Source organism: Solea solea, chromosome 14 (genome assembly GCF_958295425.1).
Source record: "Solea solea chromosome 14, fSolSol10.1, whole genome shotgun sequence".
Classification (NCBI taxonomy): Eukaryota; Metazoa; Chordata; class Actinopteri; order Pleuronectiformes; family Soleidae; genus Solea; species Solea solea.
This window is the reverse complement of record NC_081147.1, coordinates 14,444,365-14,456,698: the sequence shown is the minus strand read 5'-3', so window position 1 is coordinate 14,456,698 and position 12,334 is coordinate 14,444,365. Positions and strand designations below refer to the sequence as shown.

The window sequence follows — 12,334 nt, the reverse complement described above, 5'->3', positions numbered from 1 at the left end:
TGTAAACATGGCCGTCACCGGGGACAAACTGATTTTAGCCACTTGAATAAAGGGTCACCTCTGACTGCTGAAGTCTAAGATGTCTTATGAACATGTTGATTGCCCAATTTCACCATTACACAGAATTGTCAGAGTGGAAACTGTCACTCACCCTCCCAAAGTCCATCAAGTAAATCAGAATTTTAGAACAATGGATTTCAAACACATCATTCACAAAATAACACATTTGAACTTACTGTGTGGAGGCCAATTTTGTCTGTGGACTTTGGTGAGAGTGAGCAGTATGAGATCATTAACATAGAGCAGATCTAATAAGATGAGCCTTTAGTTAAGTGGCTAAAAATCTGCCTTTCCTTCTGTCCCGGTTGGCAGCCATTTTGACAGTGATATAGAGCATCCATGTCTCAAGCTGGTTCTCGGCAGTGCGCTCGGTGGTGTGCTGGACAAGGTCAGTGCTGACGACGAGCCGCTGCCTCGTATAACCACACCTGCACCATCCCTTTAATACTTTACACGGCGTCGTTTGTCCGGACAATGAGACAGTGAAACATGCCAATGCAACATCAACAAGACGCTGCAGCGTTTGCAGCAAAATGATCTGAAATGGCAGGACAACACAGAGCCGAGCACCTCCAATTCCATTTCTGCTGAGTGTGAACAATAGGCTGTATATAAAAAAAAGGAGAAAGAACTCCTTTTGAATTCTGTGAGAAAGTGAGTCTACCTCTTACTTGACTAACAACGTCAGTGAGCATTTTCCGCAAGAGATTCAGGTTTTCTTCAGTAGCACATCATATAAAGTTGTTCATATGAAAATAGATGATAAAGCACAGCACATTATGAGAGCACAGTGTGACTGACAGCTGATATCCTCAAATAGTCTGGTTGCAAGTGACGTCTCTGATTACTAGTTGCAAAAACCTCAACATGGCGCCGGCCAAATTGCTGATCTCAAAGCTTTAACACGGAGCTGAGATTCTTTCGGGTGACGTCGCAACCGGTGAGTAAACAGCAGAGGCCTCTTACACACCCTGAAGGCTTGATTCTTAATTGGTCCGTGTAAGAACCCTCTTAGGTGTGTGTGTGTGTGTGTGTGTGTGTGTGACAGACTACAACAGAGCAGCTTTTTTTTTTTACACAGATGGCAGGCATGTAGCACACCTTCCACTTCCTCATGTTGACATATGTTGTCTTTTCCAGAGCAGGCTGTTCTTCCAGTTTAAACAGGCCAGATTTGCACTGGGGCCCTTATTAATTGTGCTTAAATGTAAAACTCGGACACATTTACAGCCTCTTAAAAGTTTTTAACACAGATCTTGTAGGCGGTATTGGACATTTGGTTTCCTTTTTTAAGGACGGCACGCTGTTGCTCCAGGTGATTTATTTCGATTTCCTGGTTTTTTTTTTTGTCCTTGACCAGCTGATACAGGTTCACCTCTCCAGGCAGCTCTGCATGTTTTTCCATCACATATGTGTATAGCAGGGGGAGTGGTGACACGTAAGTGTGGCGTAAGACTAACACGTTGACTAAACTGTGGCGCAGCTGTGAGTCCACGCATGTACAGAGAGAGAGAGAGAAAACACACTCTTGCAAAGCACACACACACACACACACACACACACAAATGATTTCTACAGCAGAGGTCTGTGCATTCCTAATTACTCCAGTGACATGAAAACACTACAAAGCAGAAAGCATCTGCCATCCCCCCTCTCTTACATGACAACACACTAATGCCCTTAACCAATTTAGTACAAACCATCTGTTAGTGACACAACACATCCGATTTAATTATATACATTTGGTATTTCATGGTATGTGAAAGTACCTGGTACTGCATTTACTGTACGGTAACCTTTACATCACTTAGCCTTGTTTTAAGTTGTTTAAAACTGTTTACACACACACACACAAATATTATTGTACATCAAAAGGTCAACATATCCTCACAAAAATAGATTTGAATCAAATCTATTCAAATCTAGTCTGCTGTAGCATATTTAAGAATTTCTGAAGTGTTTTTTTTTCTTTAATTCCTTTCCTTCCTTCTCATTTGTCCAAAATCAAACATTATCTGCACATTAGCTCCAGTCAGAACACATTTCCTCTGTATATATTAAATCTTCACAATTTTGCACCATCAAATATTCGATAGCGTGCTTTTAAAGGCCATAACAGTGGTGGTCGGGTCAGAGTGAAGTGAGTTTGCTGAGCCACGGGTAAATGCAAGGAAATGACGAGGCCTGGATGGAAGAATAGGTGGCTCTCTTTCTTGCCCTTTATCTTCCTTCTCTTCCTGTCTTTTGTTGGAGCAGGCGCTCTGGCCCCTGCAGCCAACAGACCAACAGAGTGTCTCCATCCATGGCTGTGTGCGTTAATGTCCCCTGAGGCCAGGGTCAGTGCTCAAACCCCAGCTGAGTCCATCTCAGCCCAGACCACCACAACGGCCTGTGACTCTCCATCCATTATGCAACCAATAGTACTCAGCTGCAGCCAGAGTGTCTCTCTGTTCACCCCTACAGTTACTTCTCCCTCTTTCCTACTTCACTCCCTGTGTCAGGTTTGGTTGTGCACTCACTCATTCACTCATTCATTCAGTCAGTCAGTCACTCAGCAATCAGCCTCATATTCATACAGAACACACAAAACCGCCACCCGTGTATTCTGTTATTTAAGTGATAGACTGAATTTAATTGAATTTAGATACATCTTCATAATTGCTGACAATCATTACACAAGATATTTACAGTCATTATGAAATATTACAATTGGAATTTACAGAAACTTTGTACAAAATATGCCTGACTTCAATGCCTGGATAGTGGGGTCCTTGTTATGTTGTTGTTTCTGGAGAACAACACAATGACCCAAGAGTCACTGGTGTCTGGAAGTGCTTTAGTATCAGCAACTATATGCTTTTTAAAGTCCATTAAAAAGAAAGAAAAGAGAGAAAAGTCCCAAAAGTACAGAGTCAGCAAAGTTGTGAATTGAAATGCTTTCTTCTTTTTTTTTTCCTCAGTGAAATTTCTATTTTCCCCTTTTTTTTTTACTTGATTGGATGGAGCATTTGATCTGCAATTCAACTGCAAAAACAACAACAGAGAGCCATTTAAATAGAATTAATTCATAATATTTACACAATAATGTGAGTATTGGTCTATAAAAATGAATCATCTCTTTTTCTTTAAACATGATTTATCTTTATCTACAGTTTTTCAAAACAGAAACCTAGTCACAATGGAAACGCATCATACGTCTATCATTCACCTCTACTGATAGTGATGATTGTGGATTGCCATATTTATGCAGCAACTCTGGTTGCAATGAAACTCAGCTTATCTATCAGCAAAGTTCTTACACCAGCTTAAGTCTTTTAAAGCCATTCTTCTTCTCGGAAGCTCCTCACACAATGACAGAAAGTACAGAGGAGTCAAACGTTCCCTTCAAAATAAATAAAAGATAATTAAATAAACAAACAATGGACTTGATTCTGTCAGCACACCAATAAATAAATAAATACATAAATAAAAATAGAAATTTTACCAAAGTGTCAGTGTCCAACAATGCCACTCTTTCACCAGATAAATATGGGACCTTAAACAACCGAGGAAAGTGTCTTCTGTTCAGCATTGGCACCGTTAGAGTCCCACAGGGAGGTCCAGAGAAAAGAGCGCCCCCTGCTGTCCACGTGTTGTCATCCACAGACGCTCACACACCATCCACCCAGATGAGCTGTGCTAAGCCAAAGCTGCGACGTAGTAACTGACAGAACAACCCATAACTAGTAAAAATGAGAATGCTTTTGCGCTTCATCATCATTATGACTGAGATGCAAATGAAATCAAACATAAGCATGCTGTTAAAGGATGTTTTTGATATACAGTAATTATAGGAAAATAGACTATCAAGGATGACTCCTTTAAAATCATTTATAAAGCTTTCCTGGATGCAGACAGCTCAGCTACGAAGTAAATAGATACTTAACAAAACAAATCCTTAAAGTATATGCAAACACAAGCATAAATATTTGATCCACAGAGAGTAAGCTACGAATGACAAATATTAGTGATATATTGAAATTCTAGAACAGGCACCATTTCTGTCTTTTTAAAACTTGCTCTTCTTTTTTCGAGTGTTTGTCAGTCATTTTTAAGGTGTTTCCAAAATCCTAAAAGAGTCACTGCTGACTGAAGTGTCGGGTGCTGCCGCAGTCCGTCCAAAAGTCTTTCCATTCTCCTTCTCTAAAATGAACCAGATAAAAATGTTGGTGCACTGTTCATCTCGCATTCTCTCACTCACATCGACTCTCGCCTCTCTCTCTTTCTCGAGCTCTCTCGCGTCCCCCGTAAACCCTGTCTCCCCTCCCTCCCTCCCTCCCCCCATCCCCTCCCGCCCCCTTCTTTGCATGGCTGCCATAAGATGGCCGCCAGACGCTGCTGGGTTTAATGGACGTAGTAGAGCCAGTAGACCACGTTGAAGAAGGAGAAGACGGTGGGGAAGATCATCCTGGACCACTTATCAATAGAGTTCACGTCGGACAGGTCTGGGATGTTCACCTTGAGCTGGGAGGCCCGTCTCCGTAGGCGAGACTTCTTCTGGGCGTGGCGCTCCAAGGCGCTGTGGCCATAGTTCTGGCGGGCCATGGCTGCCCTGCGGTACTGCAGTGTCGAGCTATCGTAGGCCAGCATGGTGTTGCGGGGATCTCCGGGTGCTCCCAGGCCCCGGGACAGATCCCCGGCACCACCCATCTCATTCTTCATTTCCAAGGTGCTGAACAGGATGTTGTCGTCGGGAGTCATCTGGATGTAAAAAACAGGTGGAGCCACGAGAAGTTACTGGCAAAGGAAAATCTTAGAGTGCACTTAAATTCAAACATCGTGAAATCGTTATTCATGACAAGCACAGCTATGATGATCACTGATTCATTCATTGTGTAAAAAAATACTGATGAGGTGCTAGAATGGGCAATGCAAATGAGTCAAAAACTGTTACTTACATGAATAATACTTTAGGCACTTTAAAAAGCACTAAGAAAGTTATTGACCATCTGTCAATAAATATCTTAGTGAGAGTACAAGACGAGCACAAGACTATGAGATAACATTCCTGGAAGAGCACAACGCACTTCACAAACTAATTCTCATGGAGAAACCTTCATTGCCATCTCAGAATTTCAACCAGAGTTTGGTTAAAATTCTGTCGATTCACAAGACAAACTGAATAAAAAACACAAACAAAAGAGAGAGAAAGCAAAGGAAACAAAATGTGACAGGAGAAGGTTGAGAGAAATACTAAGGACTTTGCAAAGATGGAGGAGAGGCTAAAAAGGTTCAGGGCAGGGCAGGAAAAAACGGTTGTGGGAGGTGAATTCGGATCAACATTTCTTCATCCATAGCCTGACTTCTGAGAAAAAGAAAAGACCCTTAAATCCAATCCTGTCCCGCTGTAAATGGAGTATTTTGTTGGTTTTACAAAGCGAAAGCCACTTGGCTGGCGCGATTTGCCATACTGTAAATTATCTTTGTCTCTGATCTGAGAATCCTTTGTATTTTTTTTTTTTTTTTTTATTTCTTCACTTTCTTAGATTCATCAATTGCCTTTGAGATTCGACAATATTTGTAGCTACATTATCTTCAGAGAAACTACTGCGGTTTTATTTTTGTCTTGCCATAATTGTCAGTTCCTACTAATTTAGACGTACAGCCCAGGTTTAGATTAAATTAATGCCAGCAGAAATCAAACTGCTAAGCCATGTTTGTCAGGAAAATGCATGAAGAGCAAACCAAGAGAGGAGAAAACACAATGGTGGGAGTGATGATCAAAATTGCCTTGAAAATCTATAGAAATCAAAGAAATGCACAAAAACTACAGCATTTTCCTCTGATCTGGATTGATTCAGATTGATGACATTGTTAGTTTTGACTTTCAAAACCTCCAGTACCTTATTTCTTTGCTCGCCTAGTCCTAATGCGGCATCGTCCACAAAGATGGGATCCCACATCGAGTCATATGCGTCAATTTCCCTCTGTTTCATTCTGGCATACAGAGCATCATCTCTCTGAACTACATTTCCCACCAGCCACTGCAAGCATACAAAATCAGCACTGTTACTTAGGGGAAATCGTAGCTTGCCACACTCAGAAGGAAAGGGTGCTTTATTTTTATGTTGCTGTTGTTCTGGCAACTTTAGCAGCTGAATCAGTTTTAAAGGGAAGGCTTTGGCACCACAGCCAGTGAATTTTCCGAGGCGCCTTGCCCTTTGAGAGACACAGAAATATGGAGATCAAGTAAAAGCCAGTCATTGCTTCTGCATTCACTCGTTCAGATCCTAGTCTGAGTAATAAAGTCGGTACCACAGCCTAAACCAGTGAGAAATGGAGAGCAGGAGTAGAGTGCTGATAAAAGGCCATCAAGCAACACGTTGACCCTGAGAGGAGGAGAAGTTATAGACAAACAAACAAACACATCAACTGACAGCACAAATACCTCAGGAGGAAGTTTCCCCTGCACATGTACCTTGTTGGGGTCGGGTCTCAGCTTCTCGTTATTAGCTGTGGCTGCTTTCTCAGCCGCCTTCTTCTGACGCTGCGGGCCCTGACCAAAGAAGATGTAGTTGACGAAGGCATACTCCAGCAGGGCCAGGAAGACAAACACAAAGCAGCCCATCAGGTACATGTCAATAGCCTTGACATAGGGAATCTTAGGGAGTGTCTCTCGCAAGTGGGTGTTGATGGTGGTCATGGTCAGCACCGTAGTGATCCCTGGAGATCAGTGGAGTCACATGTTTAGAGAGACAGTGGAGTGCATTTGCATGATCATCTGTACATTCAAATAATAAAATAGTATGTCTGGTACATTCTGAGTTTTGTAGAGTAGTAAGACAGCAATGCTCTTGTCATTTATTATCAACAGATAATAAATGGCTCAAGGTGAAATTGTGAAAAAGAAAAATAGTCCTTTTCAGCTTGACATTTGTGGTTTTCTTCAACTGCTCAAAAGAACCTGAGTGCACACATTCATGTTCCCCTGAGTTTGAAGCGTACACATTTTTGCTGAATTGATTTTGCAATTCACTGATTGTGTTTCAGAGCCTATAGTGAACAAATAGCTGCATCATATTAAACATTTCAGGACATGAATGCGCACTATTCTGAGTGCGTGTTCACCACATATACAATCATTATCATCATTATTGCATTATTATAAAGGGAGGAGGAGTGAACCAGGTCATTATAATGTACAGAATATACTGATGTCAGGTGCGTACGTTACATGTATTTATTTTTAGCAGAAGCAATCTCTTAACGGCAGCTGAGACTCTGAATCTGTGTGTGTGTGTGTGTGTGTGTGTGTTTCATGAGTGAGGTTTGCATCATTCAATCATGTATCCAATATGACACAAAACAAAACATATGCCACACGCACACACACACACACACACTCATGTATGCATGCATTGTCTTTGATACATTAGTCATCTGCATGCACAATCTGCATTAGGTCAGATTCACACGGATTAAAAATAACCCAGCAGCCGGCAGTGCCTCCGTAGCATGGAGCCTCATCTCTCACTGGCTGTGCTCGTTCTCTGGACGCCGAGAGCAGGCCCATCTTTAAATCACATTACCCTCCAAATGCACCGTCTACGGCTCCAACCTGCATGTGTCCCACTTCAGAAAGCAAACGGCGTGTGACAAGAACAACACACATAAAGCTCAAAGCCATTCCCGCCGCTGCTCTGCCTCGTCATACCCAAATTTAACACTGAAGGGAAGCTTCGGGGCATCTCATTTTAGCATCAGTGCAGTTTGCACATCGGTGTAAAAACACTGGCTCTAATGTGTAATGTGCCTTTACACAAATGTTGCCACTTTTCATTTGGTTGTAATTTAGTTGGATCCCACTCTGATAATTGGGGGGGGGGGGGATCTCTGGCCAATAAGAGGCTCCGGTAGACAGACAGGCAGAGAGAAAGACGACACGCTTCAAGGTCGAGCTGAAGCGCTTCCCGCTCTGCATGAGTCATGCATATATAGTCATCTCTGAACAACAGACATTTAGCCAGGCAGCCTATCACACACTGATATCACTCGTGTGCTCAGAGCTAATGAGAATAAAGTAACTGCTGGGAAAATAAAGAGTCAAAACTGAGGGCAGGCTCGTGACACGCGATCACATGTGGATGTGAGACCAGTATGAGAGTAAAAGGCTCAGAGTGATTTAAATGGCTCTTCTTAGGGTCTAATATCATTTAGCTGTGGGTATTTCCCATGGTCACTGTTCAGTGGTGGCAAAGCAATCCTACCCAGGGCCACTCTGGCAGCTGAGGCATCGTAGTTGATCCAGAAGGAGACCCAGGAGAGTATGGTAATCAGGATGGAAGGCATGTATGTCTGCAGGATGAAGTAACCAATGTTCCTCTTCAGTTTGAAGCTGAGGGACAGGCGGGGATATGAACCTGAAGGAGGCACAAAAGGACAGAGAAGTGGGATAGAGACGGGTGTCATTTCCTCAATGACGCCCATGAAAAAGCTATTTCCTTTGACACAGGGAAGCCTGTCATATTCATGTGTTAAGTAAGAGATGTATGCTTTTATTGCACTGTTCATTTATATTACCAAACATTTCATAATGTGGACAAATAGAGACCAAATACTTCAGAAAAGAGCTATTAGTACAAGAAATAAAAAAAGGTAACAATACATCTACAAATATAATGTTAATGCACTGTAACATTTTTAGAAATTGCATATTTAAAAACATTAAAAAAAAAAATACAAGCTTTCCCAATTGTATTCAGGTATTTGAAATTGCATACACCTCTGTGGAGTTTCAGGATCAAAGGGATCATTTGACAGTTTACTATTTTAATAAAGGACTATTTTAGTAATTGGTCTTGTTTTATATATTTTGGCTTTGGACTTCAGCCTATTCATGATTTGTTGTTTATAATGTATAACCAAAATGTTTTAATATCATATCATATTTCCATGTATTTTGGTTATATGATGTGTTCTTTGTTTACAGTGCATTCAAGTACAGGCAGGTTGGTCTGATATAGAATGCTGGTTATCATTATTATATTACCTGGATTATTTTATTTTCATCAACACTAATTTCATCTAGAAATTATGACTTAAAACTGGAAATCTGTGTCCCCTCTAACACTGGGAACAAATAAATGTGTTATTATTTTAACAGAGAGAAACAATAGCAAGTGAAAAGAATTGATGATGTTCTCAAATGTCTTGTTTTGTCCGCAAACAATTTAGTTTTAATGATAATTTAATTTGCATGTCTCTCTTGTTTTTTGTAGATATGTGTTCTTTTGTTTGTTTGTTTTTTCTTTTGTAGTTAGAATTGTGGGTCATGGTTGTAGTCACAACAAACACAAATACCTGCTACTTTACAAAGTAAAAGGACAAACAAGGAAGTGCAGTGCTGCGACGTTTATGAAGTATACCTGTGGAGAAGACCACATTCCTGGAGATGAGTTTGTAGTCGACAATAGAAAACTGTGGCAGTTCTATTCTGTCCACTCCGGACACGGCTCCATCGTCGCCTCGCCAGTAAAACTCAATATCATCAGTGGTGTAGCCATCTGCAGAGGAGGAACCAAACCCAGGACACTTAGAGAGACGTTGTCATCATCTATGAGTAGTTTGTGATGCAAATGTAGTACAGTAGTGTTAAGAGCCAGTTAACGTGCATGTTAAAAGTCTGATTATAGTCAGACTAAGACATAAACACGTTAGTCTGACTAAACTCCAGTCTTAGTCGGACTAACATACCTGGATAATGTGATTCATAGTCTGATTACTCCGTAGTCCATGTGAGGGGGAACAAAACGAAAACAATTCTGCACTCACGTAATTATTATGTAGTAATAACTAGGGAGAACTATTAATTATGACTACTGATTATTAATGTAATAACATTGTAATGACTACTGAGTAATAACCACTGAGTACTCAGGCACACTGAGTATGGCCAAGCTCTCTGTTTTTAAAAGGCGTTCAGATTCTGTATGAAGAGTTTTCAAAGATCTTCTCATCTTCTCTTCTCATCTGTGTCACCAAAGTAAACAACAAAACATGCACAAAACACAACACACAACAATGTAGCCACTGTGACTTGTTACCATGGACAAATACAATTGTGTTTGTTGTTTTTGCACCATCTTGACGTCATCCTTAAATGTTAAATATGTATAAGGTGTCTCTTCTCTGTGGCTCTTCACTGTGAAGCATAATAGGAGACTTCATGTTCGCACATTTGGTGCACATGGATGCAAACCGTTGCAGAGTCTGGGGACTCCAGTGTTGCACACGGTCTGTCTCTAACATGGACAGTCGCAGGCAAACGGGGAGGAGCCATTTCAAAGTGTGTCTGCCTCACATACAAAACAGAGGCAGTGACCTATTCAAATGTGATGAATAATTAAACTCCAAGGCTTTGAATTTTAAAAATCAGCACAATTCTTGTCGCCGTACTGCTTAGATTAAAAGTGAAGTTAGTCGTGGTGCTAATGTTAAGTTGTTACAAGCAGAAATATAACTCCATCCATCAATAGCTGATCAATGTATTTATTTATGTATGCATGCATAACTCAGAGCTCATTATCTGTCTTTTCACGTGAGTCTTGTGGGACAGTCCAGGATCAGTGCACTGATATAATACATTACCATCAATGGTGCAGAACTAATGGATCTACAAAATGACTTGACACGTACTTCGAGGCCATAAAATGTTCTCTTATGGCGCTCCTTATACGCAAACATCTCCCTTTTGCAAACTCCCCCCAGGTGTGGGCCCTTGATCACAATAGAACTGAGCCGCATTTCAAAACAGCAGCACAATGGGCTCTGCACTAATTAGGCTGATGAGAGGGTTGCACAAGGCGGTGATGACGACAATGCAGATCTGGCAGGGAGAAGAACTAACTCCATCTCCTGGTGTGCAAGTTCAGAATCGACCATATTACAGCTGCACCGAGGATGTTCGTTTTGTTATACACTGGAAAGAAACTGGTTTGTGCGTTCAGGCTGCTGTAGAAACATGGCAGCCACGAGTTATTTCAAAGCCGTTACACACTTATATAAGCAGACTTATACAGTAGTTCGTACTTTCAATTTCTTCCAAAAGGGCAGAAACCAAGGAAACACCCTCCGGCAGGAAACTACACCGTTCACCTCCATAGATGTAGATAGTAGACAACACGTAAATCAGGCAATGTGTCAGACAACTCGTCTCTTCACTGGCGGTTTTAATCATTAAAGTGAAGATGGTAAATAGCTATTGTGTCCCGGGATGCCAAAGTTGCTGGAGACAGACTGGCGGGACAGCATTTTACCGGATCGCCACAGATCCAAAGGTGAAGCGCTGATATGAAGCACGCTCAGAGCGAGCAGAAGAACACGGAGAGCCCACGGATGGGAACCCACAAGCAACGGATTTCTTCTGTTAGGTCTTGGTAAATATTGGACTCAGTCTAACTGACATGCGCATGTTAACACAGTGAACTCTAACTCATAGAAACCAAGTCCTATGATGTGCTCTAGCTCTAGTGTCCTAAATGTTATATATGTTTTTGCAGTGTGGAGAGATTTTATTTGACAGATTATAGCTCCAGCGCCTCAGCTAAGATGGATACAGGGTGAGCTGCTGTCATTTCTTTACCTATTTTTTTGGGGCACATTTATCTTATGGCCGAAACACAATCACATACAGGATGGGTAAAATGCAGAGGACACATTTCCAGAGGGGGATTAGTAAAGTTACCTTAATCTTAACCTTAACCCACATACAATGGCCTGCTGGTGTAAACATTGACGAAAAAATGTCAAGAAAATCATTTAGCTTCTGGAAAAAAATTTATTTATGACCAATAATAAATGTCAAGTTGGTGGGAATCTTCATGATTTACCACAACAACAAAGTCAGATATGTATTTGCATGTGTGTGTGTGTGACAGTAGCTCCGATAAATCTTTGGGATTGGAGTGGTACAAGTCAATTATTCCTTACTGCAATCTTGTGTCTGAGGCCAGTGGCCTGAGTCACAGCAGAGAGCTGTTGGTGTACCAGAGGATGTGGGGTTTTAAGACTTGTGTCTGTTAAAAATGCATCAAGTTTATTAAGGGAAATGAGAGAAATCTCTGGGCTCATTAGTCTGAATAAAATAGCATGCTCTGGCATGCAGCGATTCCAATGTTAAAACTGCTGCCAGTTAATCCATATGAGAGCAGATACTGCCTGGTGATCAAAACTGGAGCTGTGTGTGAGTATATGTGTGTGCGCGTGTGTGTGTATTGTGTGTTGGGCTGCCTGAGTA

The 12,334-nt window shown here is 41.4% G+C and overlaps 1 protein-coding gene across 2 annotated transcripts in view; it reads right to left on the bottom strand.

The window, feature by feature from the left end:
* Positions 1–4,392: 4,392 nt before the first annotated feature.
* The window catches only part of gabrb2a (gamma-aminobutyric acid type A receptor subunit beta2a), a 29,265-nt gene continuing 21,323 nt past the window's right edge, over positions 4,393–12,334 (bottom strand). Inside the window, exons 6-10 of one of the 2 annotated variants that reach the window (XM_058649306.1) lie at positions 9,465–9,602; positions 8,307–8,459; positions 6,518–6,762; positions 5,943–6,083; positions 4,393–4,800 (exon numbers count right to left, since the gene is read on the bottom strand). In XM_058649306.1, the coding sequence (XP_058505289.1) occupies positions 4,444–4,800; positions 5,943–6,083; positions 6,518–6,762; positions 8,307–8,459; positions 9,465–9,602 (1,034 nt within the window). In that variant the 3' untranslated portion in view covers positions 4,393–4,443. The remainder of the gene's footprint in view (positions 4,801–5,942; positions 6,084–6,517; positions 6,763–8,306; positions 8,460–9,464; positions 9,603–12,334) is intronic. The other variant, XM_058649305.1, reaches the window with a different exon arrangement.